The 21,419-nt window shown below is 44.5% G+C and overlaps 2 protein-coding genes across 2 annotated transcripts in view; one reads left to right on the top strand and one right to left on the bottom strand.

Moving 5' to 3' along the window:
• Positions 1–68: 68 nt before the first annotated feature.
• PP2D1 (protein phosphatase 2C like domain containing 1) lies at positions 69–14,238 on the bottom strand (the record flags this gene model as incomplete). The annotated part of the gene is given in 17 exon segments (XM_084208731.1): positions 69–284; positions 286–402; positions 405–451; positions 672–735; positions 902–1,009; positions 1,013–1,158; positions 1,161–1,198; positions 1,200–1,242; positions 1,245–1,274; positions 2,259–2,341; positions 4,614–4,715; positions 4,717–4,755; positions 4,757–5,049; positions 5,053–5,184; positions 12,673–12,821; positions 13,098–13,295; positions 14,052–14,238. Coding segments are annotated over 17 exon segments (1,968 nt in total). The 3' UTR covers positions 69–92.
• A 326-nt stretch (positions 14,239–14,564) lies between these two features.
• The window catches only part of KAT2B (lysine acetyltransferase 2B), a gene marked incomplete at its 5' end in the record, with an annotated part of 39,908 nt that continues 33,053 nt past the window's right edge, over positions 14,565–21,419 (top strand). The window contains one exon of the mRNA XM_084213990.1: positions 14,565–14,786. Coding sequence (XP_084070116.1) covers positions 14,565–14,786 — 222 coding nt within the window. The remainder of the gene's footprint in view (positions 14,787–21,419) is intronic.

Raw genomic sequence — 21,419 nt, 5'->3', positions numbered from 1 at the left:
CATTTAAGATGCTTACAATAAATTCATGGCACAGCTAAATATAAGCTTGTCCTATATATATTGTGGCACTCCAGTTATCCTGTGATAAATCTTTAAATGTTGAGGTAATTGGGTATCTTATCACATCCATTTAAAAGTATGATCAAAATAGTAATATTGTCTCTTGAACCTGCAGCTAATGCAGTCTTTGCCAGTTGTTCACGAGGTGACTTGTTGTATTGCAGTGTCTTTGAGCTGACTGTTTCTCCTGCAGCTTTTGATTTGCAATTGATCGGGTACAATTTTTGTGTCTTTTTCAAACTGCGGTGGTGGTTTAGAACCCAGTGGTGATACAGTCTTTAGCAGTTCTTGACCAACATCACCTGTATTCAATTTGTCACAAAATGAATTGGAGTCCATTTTTTTTCTGCCAGCTGTGTATTTGAGTCAGAATTAGATAGCATGGTTTTGTCTATTTTGGGGGCATTTTCATGGTTTTAGACCTTGATGCCAGCACATTGCAGCTGTTTATAGCTGTGACTTGGACCTGTTGCACAGAAAGTGTTGGTTTCTTCTTGCTTTGAAGTCTCACTGTGGATGAAAACTGAGATAAAATTTTCTGTCTTCAAACTGAGTTCTTCAGAGTCACCTTGTGTGCTAGAATTGAAGTAGTGTATCTCAATTCTTTGAATTTACTTCATAGTTACTGAAAAGAGACAGTTCTGGATTAGGTTGATTTTTGTGGTCATTGTTTTCCTTATTAAGAATTCCATTTTTACTATGCCTAGGACATTTTCACTGATTTTGTTTCAGGTTGCCTTTTGAGTCACTCTGAAAAATACTTTTATTGGAATAAAATAGCTGTATTCTTCCTTGCAGATGATTAATAGTGTTTGAGTCAGTTGTTTGCAGTGATGGATACTAGATACTGACACACGATGTCCTGTTTTGTTGAACAGCGTTCATGCATTCTCAAATAATGAGTGAATGTTAAGAGTTGGTGCAAGTACTTCAGGTAATCCAAAACCCCTCAAAGCCCGTTAGAAGCCAGAGTAAGAAACTGGCAAATAACATTGATAGGGACAGATGCAGTATGAGGTACAGGTATAACAGATGTTCTTTTTACTGGAGCTCTGTGATGTCCAAGAGCCCTTGTAGTTCTCAGGTATCCCTCTACAAATCTGATTTATTAGTGCTGATGTTTCCACCATTCTGAAGTGTTTTCTCTCATATTAGAAGTGCTGTGCTCTTGAGAGACATGACTCCATTTTTATGTAAGACTGCACATACATCATCTGAAGTTTAAATAGTGTTTATAGCATACTGTTTTTTTTAAAGATACTGCTGTTATAGTATCAACCTTTTGTTAAGGACTGGGAAAAAACCTGAGATCATAGCTAATAATCTACTTCACAGGCAATGATATGTTCATCATTGAATCTGTTTCTGGTTTTACTGCAAAGTTTTCTGTGGTTTTTCCCCTTCCATTCTTTGAAGACTGTTCTGGAATCTTAATCTCTTTTCTGCAGATAAACTCTTTTGAGTCTTAGGTGACATTTCATTCAGCTTAAAGTGCAGTCTAATATGAAAAATATGCACTCTTGTTTAAGAGCCAGTCAAGGTGCAACTTCTGTATTTTTCTCAAATACTTTTTCTTTTTTTCCTATGAGAACTTGTGCTTTCAAGTGTCTGAATGAACTTGGCAACAAGTTTCAGCTCACACTGTTTCTGGCAGCCTACAAATTCTAGTGCTTGAAAATAATTTGGACATGATGTAGGATTTAGTGTTTACTTAAAGGATGCCTTAAATCTGTTACAGGGTTAAGGCATCCAATGGAGAAAGAATTCTTAGTCATTGTTGGAAGTTGAGGACTAATTTCTTGACTTTAGTAGGAAGAGGTATTTTCCCTGTCCCTCAACATTTCTGAAATCTGAGAATTAAAAATGTTAGAAATTGCAACACTGCAGGGGGCTGGTCATGTCAGATTTGAATGTAGAGCATAAAAGAAAGAGCTCTGAACCAAAGTGCTGTATTGTTTGAGATCCTCTGTGGCTGCCCTGGAAGACCATTTCCTGTGTTAGGAGAGATGTTTGGTCCCCTCCGATGTGTTGGCATAAGGGCAAAAGCAATGCCAGGCAGAAGGAGCCTCCTTGGGATGTGGTGGTTTTCTAGGCGTGAAGCTGGCTGCAGTGTATTCATTTATATTGTATCTTTAATATCATCCGGCTGGGCTGGGGCACAGACCTCTGAAAAGGGTGTATGAGTAGGCATTGCTTACACAGTAGCTGTGTTTCTTGGGCAGTATTGGCATCGAGTGTAGGAGACAGCTGAGTGTAGTCCGTGAAGGCAGATTTCTTCTGCCTTAAATCAAAAAGGGATTCAAATTACCAAACTGAAGGACGCACCTTTTTAATTAATTATAAATTTTAGGTGCCTTAAGTTGTGCTCCGTATGTTTCCTTGTGCTTGTTTCCCCCTCCTTCCTCCGATTTCCATGGAGGGCTAGAAGAATGTGTAAAATATCCTTTAATCCCTTGGAGCAAGACCACCAACTGTAAGCCTAACCAAGGCCATAATATAACCCATGTGGAACTATCTGACTGCGAGAAAGAGTAAAATCTTTAATCTTACAGTCCCTTTTGGATGCAAGTCTCCCTTGTCTGCAAACCAGGGCAAAAGAATCAACAAAACTTAGCTGACCTATCAATATGGGACTAAGTGAAGATGATGGCCCGTGTCACCACCTCTTGCTCCTTGTATCTGGCCATCCTCTTTAGTTGCTTACCTGGAGCTGAAGAAGCATGTCTGTATTTCTGTAAGAATGCACTCCTTGGGGAAAAGTTAAGGTTCATGTTGCGTGAATTTTTTCCTTTGATGTGGTACATTTGGTGGAAAATTCATTGTGTATTAGATTAAATAAATGTGTATTAAGCAGTGGACTTTAATCATAAAAGATTTAAAGTAACTCTGATGAACTTCAAACCTTAACTTGTTAGCAGAGCTTGAATTTATGGTATCCTTAATTGCAGCCAGCATGAAACCCTCTCTGTAACAAATGGATGAGGCAGGTAACAAGACCCAGAAGCAATTTGGTAAAGAATTCACCCAGCCTCAGTTCTTGCCTTCATTAATCTCTTTGAAATAAGATGTATTTCCAATAAGGTGGAAACAAATGCTTCTGAAAACATTGCAGCCTTTTTGTGAGTTAATGCTGTATTCCAGTAAAGGTGTGACTGCATTTCCTGAAAGAATAGCTGGACTAGTGCTAAACTACCTGTTTTGATACCTGTACCTGTCAAGGTCACATAGCTGCAGAAAGCTTTTTTGAGGTAAATTACAGCTGCAGCAGCAAGCATTGAGGAATGGAGGTGAGGGGATATACCACAGTTACCTAGATCAGTGTCAGTGCCTGGTAAAGTTGGTTTACAGTGTTTCTCAGAGTGGCAGATGAGTGCAAATTGTTGGGTTTTTTGTTTTGCTTTTGGGGTTTTTTTTGTTGTCGTTTGGTTTTTTTGGTCCTGACAACAATGAAGTCTCTCAAATGGTTCTCCATTTTTCTACTGATCTTTGACCCTCTTCATTAATTTGGGTCAAATTTCATGTGGAGAAATATGAAGAAGTCTTACAAGTTGTGTGAATGCACACATCACAGAAGAGAGAGTGCCTCTGATGTCAGCTGCAGTGTCAGCCTGCTCCTTGCTAATGCCAGGGAGAGTGATAGAGAAGTGGTGTAGTGCTGGGCATGTGCTTCAAGCAGAGGCTGGAAGGCAATGTAGCTGCAGACACAAATCCATTTGGAACTCTTCACCCACCAGCTTTTTTTATACCCACTCTGCTTTTTTTTTTTTACCCACTCTGCTTGTGCACTCCTTTGTGGGAAAGCAGGTATCTTGCTTGTAATCTCACAGCTGTTTTTCTGATTGTAATAAATAACTGATTCTGCACTAAAGAAAAGCAAGGTTCTACTTCATAAGGAAATAGGTCTGACTAGTTCTTTCACAAGAGTAAAATACAACTGGTTCCTATTTCAGAAAGTTATCATTCAGATTATTCCCTCAAATCATGTTTTCAATTTGCTGGTAGCAAAATGGGGTGATACTTAGTTCAATGAAACAAATTAATTAAAAGATTATCTTAAGAATGTTTCATTGACACAAGGACTTTGACACCTCAAAAATCTGAAGCCTGTCCTAAAGTGATGACACTTTAAACCTCTAGATTAAAAAAAAAAAAAATCATACCATTCTTGCAGAGGTCACTTGTGTATTATGGAATGTTTCCTAACTCTTTTACATTAGTAAATTGAATTAAATGCTTTAAGTCAAATATTGTGCTCATGCTCAGTTGTGAGGGAATTTATCATGTCTCCTTCACATTGTGAAGCTAAAGGAATTGCTGCTTTTTATCTCCAGATACCAACTGCCAACAAATCTCTAGATTAATTTAGGCTTTTAGGCTTGCCTTTTTTTTTTTTTTTCCTTTTTTTTTTTATTTAATTGGATGAAGGGAAAAAATCCTGGTGTGGAATGTACTTACCTATAATAGCAAGGTGCAGTAGCCCAGCAGCACCTTTGGCTGTCCTGGCTAATGGGCTCTGTGTGTTGGTTTCAGGATGAGGATGTTTTCTTTCTTACCCAGTGCCATCCATCTCTTCACTAGGAATTCTTTTTCCCACTGAAGAGCCACTCCAGTGAACTTTGGAAACCTCATTCCTTCCCAGCTGTAAAAATCTGCCTTCTCCAAAAGGACTTAGCATACACTTTCCTAATAGACTGGTCTTGTTGGTCTCCTCATTGCCTGGTTCTCCTCTTTTTCTCTGTAATCTGCCTTGATTAGTCTGGCAAAAAATTCTAGAATTTGCTCTTTGTGATTTTTATTTTTGTGGGAGGAATCCATGTGAAAAAGCTGTTCAAGAAATAGAAGTGGAAGCTTTGCTACAATTGTTTCTGTAGCTGTCACACCGTGACAGCCATCAAGAATCTCCAGAAAGCATGTATCTGACCTATTTTCATGGTTGTCCAGCACAATAAACCTGTCTTCCATGTCTCTCTGCCATGTGGAATTTTTATCTTAGCAAATCAGTAATGCTTTTATTAAAGAATTGTTTACTTTCTTAGAAGTACCAGGATTGTTGATATTGGCAAGATCACAAAATGGTGTGGGAGTGGGATTATCCACAAGGAATTCAAGTGAGTAATGAATCTTCTGCCTATGTGTCTCAGAGAGTTTAGCAGTGTAGAATTTAGGTACTGCAAGGACCTGACTCTAGTCAGCACCAACTTCTCTGCCTGTCCTCCAGCCAGAGCTTGTATCTTCCCCCTGTCCCTCCAATTCTTCCACTCCAGCTCCTTGCTCCAGTCTCCCTCATCAGCTCAGTCTCTCTCACCTCACTCTGCACCCCCAGTGCTGTTCCAGGCCTGGCACCTGGTGCTGCAAAGCCAAGGGTCAGAGCTGTAGAGCCTCTGAGCAAGGTGCTTCCTGACAGAGCCCCGGTGCCCCAGAGGGACCTGTCTGAATTCACTGCCTGCACATTGGCATGTCTCTGCCTGGCATGGGCAAACTGATGCTGCTTTCTAAATATTGTAACTTGCTCTGATTTGGGCAAATTGACAAGTATGACAAAAGAAGCACTGCTGATGCCATTTCAGCCAAATTGCCAAGCGGTAGTTTAAAACCTGACCATCTTGGAGCTTCTATAGGAAAAAAAAAAAGACTTTTGGCTTAATACATTCAAAACAACATATTTTCCAAATCCTATTCTCAGGAACAGCTAAGCCATTTTACCTAGAATTTTTTCCCAAATGATTTCTGCTTCAGGCTTGGAAAATTTCAGTGTGAACTGCTGCTTGCATAACATTCTCTCTCCCTAAACTAGCACGTGATGTACATGCACAGACACCATAACACAAAATCCTGACACCATGTGAGCAGCTAAGCTTGCCAGCCTATACTTCATGTATCTACTAAGTATGAAAACACAGTGTTTATATTCAAGTTGATTATGGGTTTTTTTTTTAGTATCTAGCAGTTATGGATGAGATAAATCAGACAAAAATGCATGTGCTGTTGTATTCTCTGTAGAGATTTCTGTTTCAGTTCATCTTTGTTAACTGCTGATAATTCATCACCAGGGCAAAGGAAGGTAGTTTAGCAGCAGTAGTACCCCACAGCCACATTACAAGAGCAGCCTTTGGGAATTTCATCCTACTTCAATCTCATTCCTTTACCGGGGTTCTCTCTTTGCATTCCATACAGCCACACCTGAATAAACTATTTTGCACCTGTTTTCTCTTCCAGGATTTCAGCTAGGAAGCACTTTTTTTTTTTTTTTTGTCTCACTATTCTCCATCACCTGTGTATTATAAGGATTTCCACAGTTTGTGTTTCAATGTGTCTCTTTTCTGTCATGGCAGATACAATTTCGTTAAAGTCGAAGCCCTAACCTCCTCCAGCTCAAATTAATCCTAATACATCTTAATGAATCAAGTGCCTCTGATCAGCTGAGGCAGATCAATTACAACATATCTTCTGCAAAGGGTGATACTAAGCAGAGCCACTTAAAACCCCCTTATGACAGTTTAGTAGTATAGCTTATCCTTTCAGAGGTGCTTGCAGCTGGCTACAACTCTCAATCTGCTGTAGGACCAGTTTATAGGAAAGTCTGTCTCTCTGCAAGAGGTGAACATCAGACTCCTCTGAAAATGCTGCACCACTCCAGCAGGGAAAGGTAAGGAGGTACATGGGTAAAGCTGCTTGTGCAGATCCCTTTTCCTTTGTTCTGCATAATTTGAATTTGAGACTCGGTGACGGCACAAGACTTTTCAGTGTTTTCATTACAATGACACATTCAGGCCTGAGAAAAATTAGGATTAATGTGTACAAAACACCTGATAAGCTATTTTTTGTCAGTCTTTTAAATATGAACCTATTTTAAATTTAGGGTGTATAAAAGCCCTTGGGTTAGAAACAGGAAATTGATAACTTTCAGCAAAATGTTGGTTTGATCTCAGCAAACAGAATTTTTAACACTCACATACATTTTACATGGGTTTGCATCTCCATAAGTGCTAACAAATCACATTTTCAAAGCACCAAAACAGTCCCAGTTAATTACAATGTGTAAATAACCAGGATAATATACATAATAATTCATGTAGCAAGATAGGCTGTAACTCTTTAGTTGCAATAACTTTGCTTATAATTATTAAAAGGGCAGCCCTGATGTTAATTTTTTATGCTATGCATATATTGGTTATGTTAACAGCTAAAAGCCTTGTAAAAATTAAAAAAAAAAAGAAACATTTGCTTTGCTGGTCTCTTATGAAGTAAAAAGATTAGTCTGTATGTCCTTCTCTCCTTGCATTTCTCTCATCAGGAACAAATACAGACTGGGAGGTTTTTTTTGCTGTCAGGTTAAAGGATAACAGTGAGATACTGACAGCACAATACACCAAGCTAAAGCACTGCCAGCCTCACAGTGAAAGATAAAATTCAGCTTTCTAGCTCATTGCAGTTTCCCTGTGCCTATTTAGGGAGCCAAAACCCAACACAGTTTAATGTTCTGAGATGAAAATAGAAGCAGATAAAAAGAAATTAGATGTAGAAGAATGGGGAGTGAACCACAGTTTGAGATTATGTGTGTTTTCAAGGGCAAAAAAATTGTATTTACTGTGTGTCATAACAAAGAGCCTCCTGGTCAGTGCTTAGTCTGCCATACACTGGCCTGTCTAAAAGGGACGAAATGAGACCCATATGGCAGTTGATACCATTTTCTCAGTAAATCTCATATTTCTGGAAAACCTCTCTATCTATGACACTTGGAGCTGCTTGCTGTTAATAAGGTAAGGCAAGATCATTTTCAGTTTCTGCAGTTTGGCACTACAGTCTTCATTTTTTAATTACCAAAGGTGGAAGATGTTCCTGAGCTTTGGGGATGGAGGATCTGAGTTGTATCTGAGCAGACAAGTCCCACATGCAGTTATCTCCCTTTAACACACGTTGTTCCTATCTCCACCCAGAGAATGCTTCTTCCTCGCTTCCCTTTGACACACTCAGAACTTTGCTTGCACAATCTCCAGGCCTGAACTCCTTCCTCTGTTAGGTTTGGGGTTTTTATTATTTGCTACATAATTGTGGTCTTAGAAAATGGTGACTGTTACTGATGCTGAAACCAGTGCTGGAAAGATGCCTGCCTGCCTGTGGGTGATGGGACAAGGCAGAGAAGGACTGTGGGATGTAAAATGGAGGTCATGGTCTCCCTGAGTTTCTCATCAAAATATTATCAACTAGTACATATAAACAAATTCTTGCTGAATGAGCACCAGCTTCCTTGCCTGTCTTTTCCTGCTCCTCTGATGTACTTATTGACTTATTGCTCATGTCTCAGGTTGTGCTTCCCTCTCAGTCCTCTCCTTCCCATGTGCCTATGACACCAGGACATGGCTTCATTGCCTCCACACCTTCAGCACAGTTCCTGCAGCAGCATCTCCCCTGGAAAACCATGACTGCATCACACCCACGTGCAGCAACCATGACAGAGTCTCTCAGCATGGCTAGGACTGTCCCTGAGCTGCAGGGTGCCTGATGCCACCAGCATGTGTCAAGCAGCACCCTGTGTGGGCAGTGAGGCATTAGCATTGGTCTGGTGCAGTGTGTGTGCAGCTCATGTCCTGCTGCACAGCTGGAGCCAGCCTCAGCTGAGTGGGTGCTGCCTTAGCAGGTCCCAGGTTCACGTGTTCATCTTTGGCCAAAGCAGCAAAGAGCAAATATCTTATGTGAAAACCCTTACAAAGCCTTCCCTAAACTCATGTAAGACCTCTGAAAAAGTCTTCACCTGAAAAAACAAACTAATTTGCTAACCCAGGAGCCATGCCCTATACCTTCCATTATTTTTTTTTATCAGAGTTGGTCCTCTCATTCTCTAAAACCATCCACAGAGGGAATGGTGCAGAAGGAGCAAGACATCTTCTCCCAAGTGAGTCAACTTAGGTGTGCATATATAGCCTACTTACTGCATCCCCAGAAGCAGTGATGCAGCTTCAAGACAGTCTAGTTATGATAGGTGTGGGAAGAGATAAAGACAAACTTGGTGAGTCACAGGAGAATGCCAGGGGCAGAGCCTGCATTCAGGACTTGGAATCCTGTACTCCCACCTGTAAACCTGGTAATAGGTAGGAAAGAAGGAAGTGATTGATAATTAAAATAATTATGGAATAAATTAAGATAATTAGTCTCCTTATTTATTTCATGAAGTGTTGTCCAAAACTGGAATCCCGGGATTCCAGCCCCTCTGGTTTTGTGCCACCCTATAAAATAAGAGTCCCCACTATTAGGTCTTTTTGGGCAAGAGTTATAATTTGTGACACTGTCCACTTGTGCAGAGCTGTAGCTGTTATCTGGGAGGAAGCACCAAAATGGGAAATGGGAGCAGTGAAACAGTGACAAACCAGCTCTTTCTACACTGCAGATATGTTGCAGCTCTTCCTCATAGATGGGTCAGTCTCAGTCAGGCAGAAGTAGCAGTTTGCTATCCCCCAAGGGCCTGTGTGGGGCAGAGAGGCCATGAAACAACGAGTGAGGATGGTGAGCCTGCCAGCCTTGGCACAGGAGGTGAGGGATGTGAGGTTTGGGGATCCACAAAGAAAGCTGTGGCAGAAGGTAGAAGATGGGTGGTGATAACGTTAACTGTGCCTTCTGCAGTCCCGGTGACATCCTGCCTCCCTCGCCCCACAGATCCCCGTCTGGGGTTCCTGCTCTACTCCTGGGGCTCCTCTGCATGTTTCAGCTCTGCACAGCACTATTGCAGTTGGTCCAAATGGAAGTTTTTAGCTTGCCTGGTTTCTGCTTCTTGGCCAAGTGGTTTGCAGTGGTGCCTGTGGCTGTGTCTCTAGTTCCTGGAAAATCTAGGACTTCCAGGTGGTCCCCCACACAGATATGTGGAAGGCCCACGACTGGGTTTGTACAACAAGATGTGCTTAGGCCGCTGTAACTTCATCTTACAGAACTAATATCTATGTCAGTGTTGGATCAAGGGTGCTGGCTGGCACCTGGAGAAAGGAGGCCCTTTCCCACCCCTGCCAGCAGCACCTGTGCCGGTGTCCCAGGGGTATTCCAGGCTTCCAGCACCAAAGTACCTGCCCTGCATGGCACAAGCAGTCAAAATGCACCAAGCAGAGTCCCAGAGGTTTGCAGGGATCTCTGCCACAAATTAAGGAATAGAAAGAACAGAAAAATACATTAGAGAAAGGAATAAACAAAAGAATTGCGGGGAGTCAAAGAGAAGGTAAGGGAAAAATAGGTGTTACATCCCATGTTTGCAAGAAGAGATCCAGAGCTCTCACTGTGACAATATCATAGAGTGTAAGCCTATGCAGTGACTGCTGATGGCTAAATAACTTCAACAAACCTCTTCTGGACTTCACACACAGCTCAAATTGTGCAAAGGCAGGAGTGACTCCAGCCTTTAGTTTTCTCACTTGGTTTGGGTTAAATCAAAGCCTGACTGCAGTCAAGAACAGCATCCTCTGGGTAAGAAGCATATAAAAACTGCTAAATAGTCCATCACTAACAAGAAATTTCTGTGACTGGAGCAGTCATGGGTATTGCAATGACATTTTCTCCATTTATTTTTCTGCATTTTTTCCTTTAGAAAGTGGATAATTGGGGTGTGAGGTTTCCTGCCAGAGCAAAAACCTGATGGGAAGGTCTGTGTTGTTAGAGTCAAGTGTAAGCACCATGGGAAGATGATGAGATGCTAGAGGCAGCCTAATGAGCAAAACTTTTGTATTGTTAACACTTCCAGTGATTCATAAATTACTGATAGCACTCCTGAATGCATGGTGGCCAGGAGGGAGGCCGCTTCACCCACAAGGAATGCACTAATGAAAGGACACAATAGGATTTCTTACTCAGAGAAGTTCCCTGGAAGAGCAAGAACTACGTTTTTCCTACTGGAATTGAATGGCAAGAGTAAAAACAGGTGGGAGCACTGGAAGAAAATCTCTCTTGAACAAAAGGAGGGAGACAAGGCTGGGTTGGGCGGGCTGGATCTGACTGGGCTGTGAGACAGGGATGAGGGGTAGGGGTAGACTCCCAGAGCTCAGCTGCAGGCTTGGGTGGTCCCTGTCAGAGCAGTAGCATTCAGCATTAGGCTGCTATTAACTGAGTCATTCTTTAATTTATGGGAGTAAGATAGGCCCCAAAAGCCCTAGATGACAACTTGGTAATAACCAGGAGTCCGGCACGCCCTGAACTGTATTTTGATTTCCTCTTTTGTGACTCAAGAATGCAGCTGCCTCCTTTGCCTCCTTGGAATAATAGTAACACACAGGCTCTTGCATTTAAGCCTGTCAGGTGTTCACAGTGAATTCACACAGGAGCAACAAATGTGAAATGCATGTCTGATCTGCTGGGAGCATGGGCTGTGAGCAGGGATCTCCTCGGGGCCATCAGCAGCCTGAGTGAGACCTGAAACCTCATGAGCTGGCACTTGTGTCTCACCTGGCCCCTGGCTTCCCCAGTTTGATGCAGATGAGTAGCATTCCTGAAGTCACCTGGCTCCTCACCTGAGCTTGTGAGCTGAGCAGCACAGGCAGGATTTTGCTCCCACCTGTGCTTCCTCAACTCGGGTTTCAGAGTCAGCTCAACTTGTGCAAACCCACTGACACGTCCCAAGGGACAGAAACTGAAAAATGTGGTGAGGGTTTTTCAGACAATACTGTGAGTTTGAATCTAATGTAATATATTCATGTTTAATGATGAAAACCAAGCAACAGAGGGGTTACGTGGTGCTCAGATTTATGCATGCATTATAATTAGAAAATTAGTATGTACTGCACTTCTGAATTCAGCCAACAGAAGAAGCCAGCTTGGATATATGCAACAATGACATGTATCCCCTCCTATGTCAAAGCAGAGGGGGTTTGTTTTGGTTTGTCTTTTCACTCCTTAGTCTTGCTAAAATTTTAAATGTAATATTTTACTTTTTGCTAGAGCAGTTAAAGTCAAAGTACAGTTTTTTATCTTTTTGTTTTTAACAACGTATTTGCACAGAGTTAGAATGTGAGCAATGATCAGGCTAAATGTTAAAAAAAAAAAAAAAAGAGGAAGACTTACCTATTCACAGTTAGAGGGGTTTCTTTCTACACAGCTTCTAGCAGGCAGCAGTTCTGCATGTGTAGTGAAATTAGTGTTTATAAATGTTACTATAGTAACTGTATCTGTAGCCACAAGCTGGTAGACTTACATTTCTGGTTATCTGGCAAGCATCAAGGTATAATGGAAAAAAAGAGACATGGTTTTGTAAGGCAGCCATGCTCTTGAGGATTCAAGCAGGAACCGCATTAAAATTATTTGCTTCCTGACAACTTTCATCTTTGATTTTACTTTAGTGGAAGTAATAAGTTTTCAGGATTTTAAGGTTCCTAAAGAATAAGGTTGTTTACCTAGGCTGTGATCCTGTGAGCATTCACCTGTGCAGCTTCAGACACAAATGCCCACCAAGTGGCCTCGATGCACATCGGTGGAGTTATTCCTCTGAGTGAAAGCAGTAAATGTATTTTCAGTATCAAAACTGTAATTCATTACATGCAAGTGTGCAAACTTAATGCTGGGTTAAATATCAGTATCTACATGATTAAAGGAGAACCTGGTGATTTGGGGAAAAAAAAAAAAAACAAAAAAGGAAAAACATACAGGGGCATGTAAAGGTACATCAACTCCCAGGAAAACTAGGAGTCTATGTTCAGGCGAGGATATTAAGTGGTCAATTGCAGCCAGCGTGTTGTTCCAGATGTGCTCTTTGCTTGTAACATTTGCTCTGCCGAGGAGGAGCCGTGGGAAAGCTGAAAGCGAAACTAAGCAAGAACAGTTTCATTTTCAAGTCCGAAAGAAGAAACCTAACCGGCATAAAGAAAATGCAAGGAAAGATCTTCTTAGGGGCTGCTAACATACAGCGGCTATTTGCTATTTTAAAACGTGATTTGGACACTTACAACAAAAAAAATTAAAAATAAAAGACGAAGATAATTCTCTCCTAAATTCCAGAGAAGCTGGATTTTCGTATCACGTTTAATTTCCTATTAGTCTTGAGCCAAGGGCAGCGGCTCCTCCACCTTAACCAGTCCGTCTTAAAGCGCCGGGGATGGCAGCAGCCATCTTACGGGTCGCTGTCACAGCTGCTGGGAAGCCCGAAGCGAGCCCCGGCTCCGCCGCGGACTCCCCGGGGTACCCCGGCTCCGGCGAGCCCGCGGCGGAGGCCGGGGAGCAGGTCTGACCCCCACCCCCATCGACTTTAAATCCCCTGTCGATTTTAAAACCTCAGCAAAATAAAAATATAAATAAGTAAATAGAGAAAAACAACAGATCCCCTTGTTTCATTAAATACTTCATTTTATTCCATTCTGGTTTCCTATCATTTCGTGAATATGCCAACTCGCTGTATAACACCACGCTTGAGAACATCCCCAGGAGCTGCGAAGGGAAGAAGGACGCCGCAGGGTTTTGTCAGGCACCCTTCCCCCCAAATCTTACTTCGCACAAATCTAGAGTTATTTTTGCTTTCCCCATGCAAGGTGCCAAGGCCCTGTGCCTGCAAGAGCCCTCTCTCTGCGCTGGGACTTCCCTCCAAACTCATACTGCTTTTTTGATAGTTTAGCTTCACACATCAAAGAACCGTAAATCCCACGCAAACGCCCAGCCTCAATCCCAACCCTCTAAACCGTGGTGCCGTAGTACGGAATTGCCATTTGTGGTTTCTCACGGCTCAACCACGGTTTTACATACGTGCAACGGGGCAGAACCGCGCTCACACCCCGTGCACTTGCTGCTGTGCATGGAGTGCGCTCTCTGGAGCAGGGCCATTTTCCTTAATTTAACTTTTAATTAAAGGGTAATCTCTTTAAGGTATAAACTGACCTGCTCGAACACTTGTTTCTGGACGCAACAAAAAACCAAGCCCCAGAACCACGACACGAAAAAATGAGCAGAGAGTTTTTTAATTACCCGGTATTTCAAACTGACCCGTACTTTTACATTCAATTAGAAATGAAATCATCTGGAGAAGAAGACCGAACCCCTCAAAGGTGGCCGCAGAGTACACAATGTGGGAAGGCAATGGTTAAGCCAAACAAAGTAGCGGCGCTCCGAGGGGCCACAGCGGCTGCGGCAGCACCGCGGCTCACCGGGGTTCGGGACCGCAAGACACCGCCAGCGATGCCGCCTCTTTTTAGGGCAACTTTCCGCGCAGCCTCCCGGCTCCATAGCGGCTCCGCACGCAGCGGGTGCCGCCGCCGCCGCCGCCGCCGCCGCCCTTCCCGCGGGGGCGCCGCCCGCCCCGCGCAGCCCCCGCGCAGGGAGGGAGGCGGCGGCGGGCGCGCCCTTGCGGTGCGCAGCGGCGGGAGGCGGGTGCCGGCCCCCCACCCCCGCCGGCGGGGCAGGAGCCGCCCGCGGAGCGGCGGGTCCCTCCTCCCGCCCCCCCCGGGGAGCAGCCGGCGGCGGCGGAGCGGTGAAGGGGAGGGTCTAAGGCCGGGCGCACCGCGCCGCGCCGGCTGGCCGGACGGACGGGCGGCTGCCGCCGCGCCGCGGGCATGGCGGAGCCTGGCGGCGGCGGGGCCGGGGCGGCGGGCGGCGGCGGGCCGCAGCAGGGCTCCCCGGCCGCCGCGGGGGTGGCCGCCGGGGGGCCGGTCCGCAGCGCCGCCGAGAACCCCGGGGGGGCTGGTTCGGCGCGCACGGCGGGGAAGAAGGCGCAGCTGCGCGCCGCGCCGCGGGCCAAGAAGCTGGAGAAGCTGGGCGTCTACTCCGCCTGCAAGGTACCCGGCCGGGCGGCCGCGGGAGCCCCCCCGCCCACGGAGGGTGGGGATTGACGGGAGGGGAGGGGAGGGAGGAAGGGAGGGAGGGAGGGAGGCGGTGGGGAAGGGCCGTGCCCTGCCGGGCGCGGGGGCGGCCCGGCTGCCGCCCGGCGCTGCCCGAGGAAGTGGTGGCTACGGCGGTGCCGGTGGATTCTGCTCCCCCCGGAGTGTTCCGGCCGGTGGCCGCAAAAATTAAACCTGCGCGCACCGAATACGGGACCGCGCTGATAGCGCCGCCTCCCTCCCTCCCGCCTGCCCGTCCCGGGGAGCTGCCCGTCCCGGCGCCGCCGCTCCCTCTGCCCGACGCTCCGTCAGTCCCTCTGCGGGAGGCGGCGGCGGGCGAGGCGGCTCCCGGTGCCGGCGGTGAGTGCTGGGTTAGCAGCGCTGCTGCAGCGCTCTCCGCGTAAACATCCCGGGAGGGGAGCGGGGCACCTCTCTGCTCCGCCCGGAGGTCGCGGCCCCGGCCCCGGTCGGGAGCTGCTCCAGCCCAGCCCTGGCCGCGGTCTCGCAGCGCGGAGCTGTTGACACCGCTGAAGCCGCTGCTCCGAGCTGGAGCTGCCACTGTCGCCAGCAGCTCTGGCAGAGGGGCGAAGGGGCGCGGCCTCCACGCTTGGGAAAGTTGTGTCCCCGGCGGTCACGCAGCGCCGGGCCGGTGTCCGCTGTGTGGTGCCCGAGCGGACGGCGGTGTCCCCTGTCCACCTGTGCCCTGCCCCAGCGGGGCTCTCTGCTCCGTGTCTGCCCTGCTCTCGCATTCAGGAGCGCTGCTCCTGGTTTCCCACCACAAGCACTTTCTTTCCACCTGCGATTTTCTTCTTGGTGGGAGAAGCAGGACTCGCCTGATTATTATAGCGGGAGGGAGCTGGGTCAGAGCTGTCGCTCCCGCCTTTAGAGCTCTGACCGCGGGCATTGTCGCCTGTGCTCAGAGCACGGGCCGCTGGCTGCGCTGCTGCTGTCAAGGCAATTTGTGGATGCACAGCGGGGCTGACATATTTAGATTGGCAGTGCTGATGTCAGATCCTCTAGTAATGCTTTCAGCTTTGAGAGTAGCTGTTTGTGAAAAAAAGTGCATCTTATTTTCTCTGTTCTCCTACTTGGGCTGATGTTAAGTGAAAGGCCAAGCTAACAAACGAAACGAAGCATCATTGCACCATGGCTCTGTAGGAGATTTAGCTGTATGCTGAGGGCATGGTGCAGTGCTGCCATGGGAGGGCAAATTACAGAAGCCACACATTGCAATGCCTTAGCGGTTCCCACGTGTGCAGGCAGCTACACTTCGGCTTTGGTGTATGCATGGGACAGTGTGAGATTACACAGGTGCCAATAAGGTTAAAGAGCAGCTGCTGTACTTGAACTTTGCAGCACTAACTGTGGGCAGAGCTATACGGTTTGAAGCTTTCCTAGTGATAATTCCCCTTTGCACCCCCGTATTTTAATGTTACCAAGACTTACTAATAAATGAAGCTGGTTGTGAAGTGAGTAAATTTTTCGTGGGCCATTAGGAAAGTGTGTGTGTTTGAATTGTTTTTTTCTTCCCTGGTTGGTGCTTTTTTTTTTTTTCCCCCCTCCAGACGATGTTTTTGAGGGTGAAAGCCTTCTCCTGTAGTGCTCTGCCTCGCAGAGGTTGTTGTGCTGTAGAGAAGCCTTGTCTCCTCTGAAACCCTTTGCTTTTTTCGGGGCTCACCAGCCTCTCTCTTGCAGGTGCTTTGTGCTAAGGGGGGTGAGCACCATTTGGGAGGGGAGGAGGGCACAGTGTGGCCTGCTGTCAGCTCCTCTTTCCCTCTTGCAGGACTCTGGTGGCAGGGTACAGAGCAGGAACAGCTCCTGTTGTCAGTGCTCTGCTGGGTGTCCTTGCTGGCTCTCGTCTGTGACAAGTCTTGGATGCTCATCCCATTGGTACTGCAGTGATGAATGGAGCAGGACCTTGGTCAGGGGGTCTTCCTCCTGCCAGGATGTAGACACAGTTCCAGCACTAAGCACTGCACGGTGTTCAGATTAAAATTGCTGTTTGACTTCTCTACAGTGGCAGGCAGCTTGCTATCTCGTAACAAAAACAAGTAAGCAGACTGGAAGTTCCTTGCAAGCTTCTCCTGTGGGATAAGGTGAGAAGGATAGTGCAGGGTGGAAGAATGTTTTATGTTTTTTCCTGAGCACCTGGCAGGTGCTCCAGAAGGATACTTTTTTGGCTTGTAACATTAGTGAATTGCTATAAACTGTAGCCTGGAGAAGCTGCTTTGCCAACTGTAGCAGTGCAGTATGTAACTTAAAACTTTTTCTTACTTTGAGTTGCAACTTCTCTTTCATTGATTTTGCATTTGTGTGTGTGAGTGCAAAAGAGTGAGAGGAGGCAAAGGCTCACACCATCTCCAAAGGGGACATCTGTTCTCATTCAAGTAGTGACTGTACGTGGATCTTATGTAAATCTACATGGAGCTCTGCAAGTTGGAGTGCTAAAATATGTAACAGCATCCTTAACGCCAGTCACCTTCTCCCACAGGAGTTTCATTGCAAAATTCAGTGTGCAGAATTTATTAGGAGCTCAGCCTCAGAGATGTTTGGAGTAACAGCCAGGGAGCACCTGTCAGCTATGGATAAAGTCAGAACACAAGAAGGTGGAGAGGTCAGTGCCCGTGCAGAGGGTGAGTCTCACTGGTGAGAGCAGAAATGCTGAGCAGAGGAGGGTAAAAGGCACTGCTCTGGGGCAGGGTGCTCCCAGTCCTTCTTTACAACCCATCCCTTTTCATCATGGGAAGCATGGACCAAGACCGGTGGTAAATGCATATTTGGTGTGCAGGTATCCTGAGCAGAACGAGCCTGAAGTTCAGGGAGCTGAGACCAGGCAAATGTGGGGTTAGGGTTTTTTCCTGATAAAAGAAGTGGACCAGGAGAGGTGTAGCTGTTGAGCTGCTCCACTTGACTTGCTCCTCTGTGAGAAAAGCCTGGGTGGAAGGCACAGAACAGGCTCTTCTTAGTAAAAACCTTCTTAAAAGCCCAAGTCTGAAGGAGGAGGGTGGCATTCTGAACAAGATACATGAGAGGAGTTGGTACAATTTTCATGACTTTTGGAGGTACACAGTAGTGCTGTGTGCTCTGAGGGGTTTTGTACTTGGCACTTGCTGTGTCTGTGTGTGAATGGCTGCATACATAGTTTTGGTTTTGTCCACTGTGAAATTGAGCATTAGGCATGTGAGCTTGCAGCATTTTATATAAAAGCAGCACTGTGTGACTTGCACACATAAATATATTTAATGAAGATGTAGGAGGAAGCCTCCTCTGCATTTTTTTTCCCCCTATTGGTTTACAATATGTGAAAATACAACTCTCTCTCCCGTCTCACTGGGAGCTTCTTTTGTAAATAAGGTGAAATATGTACTATTTTAGTACACTAAGTCTTCTGTAAACTTGTTTGTTTTTCATTATACATCTTACAGTAATGCCTGCGTGTTTACAGATGTAATTAGAACCCAGTAGCCTAAAGCACATGCACAAAAATAATACCTCCTTGAAGAAAAGATTTTTGCTTTAGATAAGCACAGTAGACAGAGTGAGAAGGGCTGTGATGAGATGACTTGGCCAAGGCCCTGCAGCTGATGAGCAACAGGCAGATGTGGAAGTAAAATCCCAGCCCCAGGCTCCAGACCAGCTGCTGATCCTTTCTGGAACGACTTCTTCCCACCTTCCCACTTCTCATTCTAGAGTGGCCTCTAGTTTTCCCACACATTAAAAAAAAAAAAAAAAAAAAAAGAGTTCATAAGGTAAACTTATACCACCATTTCCATAAGAAAATATTTTATTTCCTGATTTTTCTAAGGCAGATTAAGATGAGGCCAATTTGGCCATGTTACTGCTGGGCTCTGTATAGTGAGCGTACAGCTCCTTGAAGCTCAACTTGAAATGTATTGCTGAATGTATTGTTTTCTGCAGAATGTCTAGGAGACAAAGAAGTCATCTAAAGCTTTCTTATCACTTTCATTGTGGAGTGAATCTGTTTTATAATGTCTTACAGGGCAAATTAAAGCATCTTCCTTTAAATAGGAAATCTACCATTAACTCTACAAGGAAGGAACTGGTTCCTTATTATTAATAAAAGCTTTATATGGTAGCCTACTTCTCTTCTGTAAGTGAAACTGGAAAGTACAGGGAGTAAAATAATTGGATCAATCAATAAATGAAGAACATGCCCTTTAAGCTGCCCATTAAACTGCTTATTTTGTATTGTTAAAGTTAAATGGGTCGGCTAATTTCTTGATACATATGAGTGGCTCTTTGAGTAGTGTCCAGCTGTCTGGTTCTTGGGTAGTGGACATATCAGTAGGAAAAACATATTATTTAAATTCATCAATGTATTTATTATAATTTATGTGATACTCTTTCATAAAGTGATCATTTTGAGCTTGCTGCCAGCAGGAAAAACTTATAAGGTATTTTACACGGCTTTTGTGTAGGAAGGAAGATGTTTTCTAGAGTAATTATACTTGCTGGAAATAGAGAAGATCTTTAATGTTCTGTCTATAATCTGTCGAGCCTGCTTTGCATCTCAATTACCAAATAGGGTAACCTGTATGATTTTTAGCTGGAAACAAAAATCCTGCACAACAGCTATTTGAAACAAAGATTTAGAACTGTTGGGGTTTTGCCTTATAATCAAGTTGGCTTGAAGTTTGCACATTCACTATCCAAAAGGGGGAGGGATATTTTAGTCAATAGGTTATTGTAACATTCTTCGTTTATTCTTCTTTGCAGAGCTGAAACTCACCTAAAAGGGGCTGAGATACTTGCAATATTGTAACTTTCAGGTGCTTCCTTTTTAAATACAATACTGACAATTTGTGTTAAAACGTGCTGTGTTTTTTCACGGTCCATATTTGACCTATCAGTGAATACCTATTCAGTACTCTAAAGGAAACGATCACTTTATGTTCCCTAGAGTTATCCTTTTCACTGCCCAGAGCTACTGGACAGTTTGGTTTCTCCCATTGTAACACTCCACCAAACATGGAAGGAGTTAAAAAGAAAATTGAAATTGTGTCATGCAGTGCAAAATGTACATAATTGCTGTTTTTTTCTAGTTTGCGGTTGGCTTTTTTTGTTTGTTTGTTTGCAGGGAGGGGGGAAGGCAATAGCATGTAGTTGTTGTGTTTTATTTTATTCCACTCCTCCAATTTTATTAAAAACCACCAAATAAGGTGTGGTGTTCATGATCTCTGGGCCTGCAAAGATGATGGTCATTATTTTTCAGGCCTCATTAGGGCAGAAGTCCCCATGGTTCTACAGTGGATTTATCAAAGCTCTGCAGATGTCCCAGAAAACAGGGCTTCAAGGAGTGGATGTGCTACTTCAAATACTTTTCCTTCCTTCCCTCAAAACTGTTTTGATCTTACATTAAGTTTTTGCAGAGGTGAAGTCATACTTTATTTTCTAATGAAAAGCAGATGAGTGACAGTAAAAAAAAAAAGGAAGAAAGGAAAAAGCTGAAGATAGTCAAAGAAAGGATTGAATGAGCAAAATGCTGCGGAACATTTAAAACAACTCAGCAATTTAAGCCACTGAGGAATGCACATTGCATATTCACTGCAAAATACTTGCACTGTCAACATCTACAATAAAAGCTAAGTTTGAAAGAGGACCTTTTTAGATTCTGTTTTGCCTTGGTTAACAGAACATTATTGCTGATTCTGGTGTTTTATTGAGATTAACCAAAAAACCCCACTCTAGTGGTTGGTTGCTTGGTTAAGGTCTCTAGAATAATTTGAACAATACCAATTAGCAGCTGTTGCAAGAAGATCTGGAGAGGAAATACCAACAAGAGCAGAAAAAAATTGCCATTGAGCATGCTGGTTTTGTTCTTCTGTGGGTGGGTTGATGTTTATTTTTGTCAGTTTAACTGAGCTGTTATCACGATTCGTACATCTGTTTGCATCTTTGCTGTTAATTATGGTGCCACACTAAAGTTTCCATAGTTACTCACTGTTTATGGTTTTTTGGCTTGATAGTAAACATTGTTTCGTGAGCTTCTGTGACATACTGCTTCCACTCTGAGGAAAAAAAATCTCAAGAAGCTTGTGCCTATTTTTAGGAGGGAGTTCTGGATATGCTTCATTGTGGCATGATTTAAGGCAATAAATAGTAAGCATGGTGATATGTCAGTAATTTACAGTGTTGAACATTTGTCCAGACAGCTGCAGGGGAAGGGTCAAATCTTACATCCCTAAAATAATATTCAATCTGTTTTTGTTTGACAACTCCTTCACAATTGTCTCTTGCATTTTCTTTGTCAATAATCTCATTTACAGACTTTCTCTTTTTTTGTTGACAGCTTCTGTAGCTTCATGTTAAATGCAAAAAGTTTCATGGCAACACTGCCTTTCTCACAAAACGAACATGTATAGTTTATTTGGCATTGGTTTTGCATTGGGAAGCTAATTGAACACAAGGGGTTTTGTGTCATCTCCCAGATGTCCAGAGTCCTTGCACTGGGGCAGTCTGTGCCTCACAGGTATCCCTCAGTCTGTGATCTCTCAAGTCCATTTAGCTCGGAGGGCCTGGAGGGCTGGATGAAAACACAACTGGCTCAGTGCCTGTGAAACTGCAAGAGAC

The sequence above is a fragment of the Fringilla coelebs genome (assembly GCF_963513975.1).
Source record: "Fringilla coelebs genome assembly, chromosome: 1".
Lineage (NCBI taxonomy): Eukaryota > Metazoa > Chordata > Aves > Passeriformes > Fringillidae > Fringilla > Fringilla coelebs.
The sequence above is the reverse complement of the archived record's forward strand: the minus strand, read 5'-3'. Positions and strand labels throughout refer to the sequence as shown.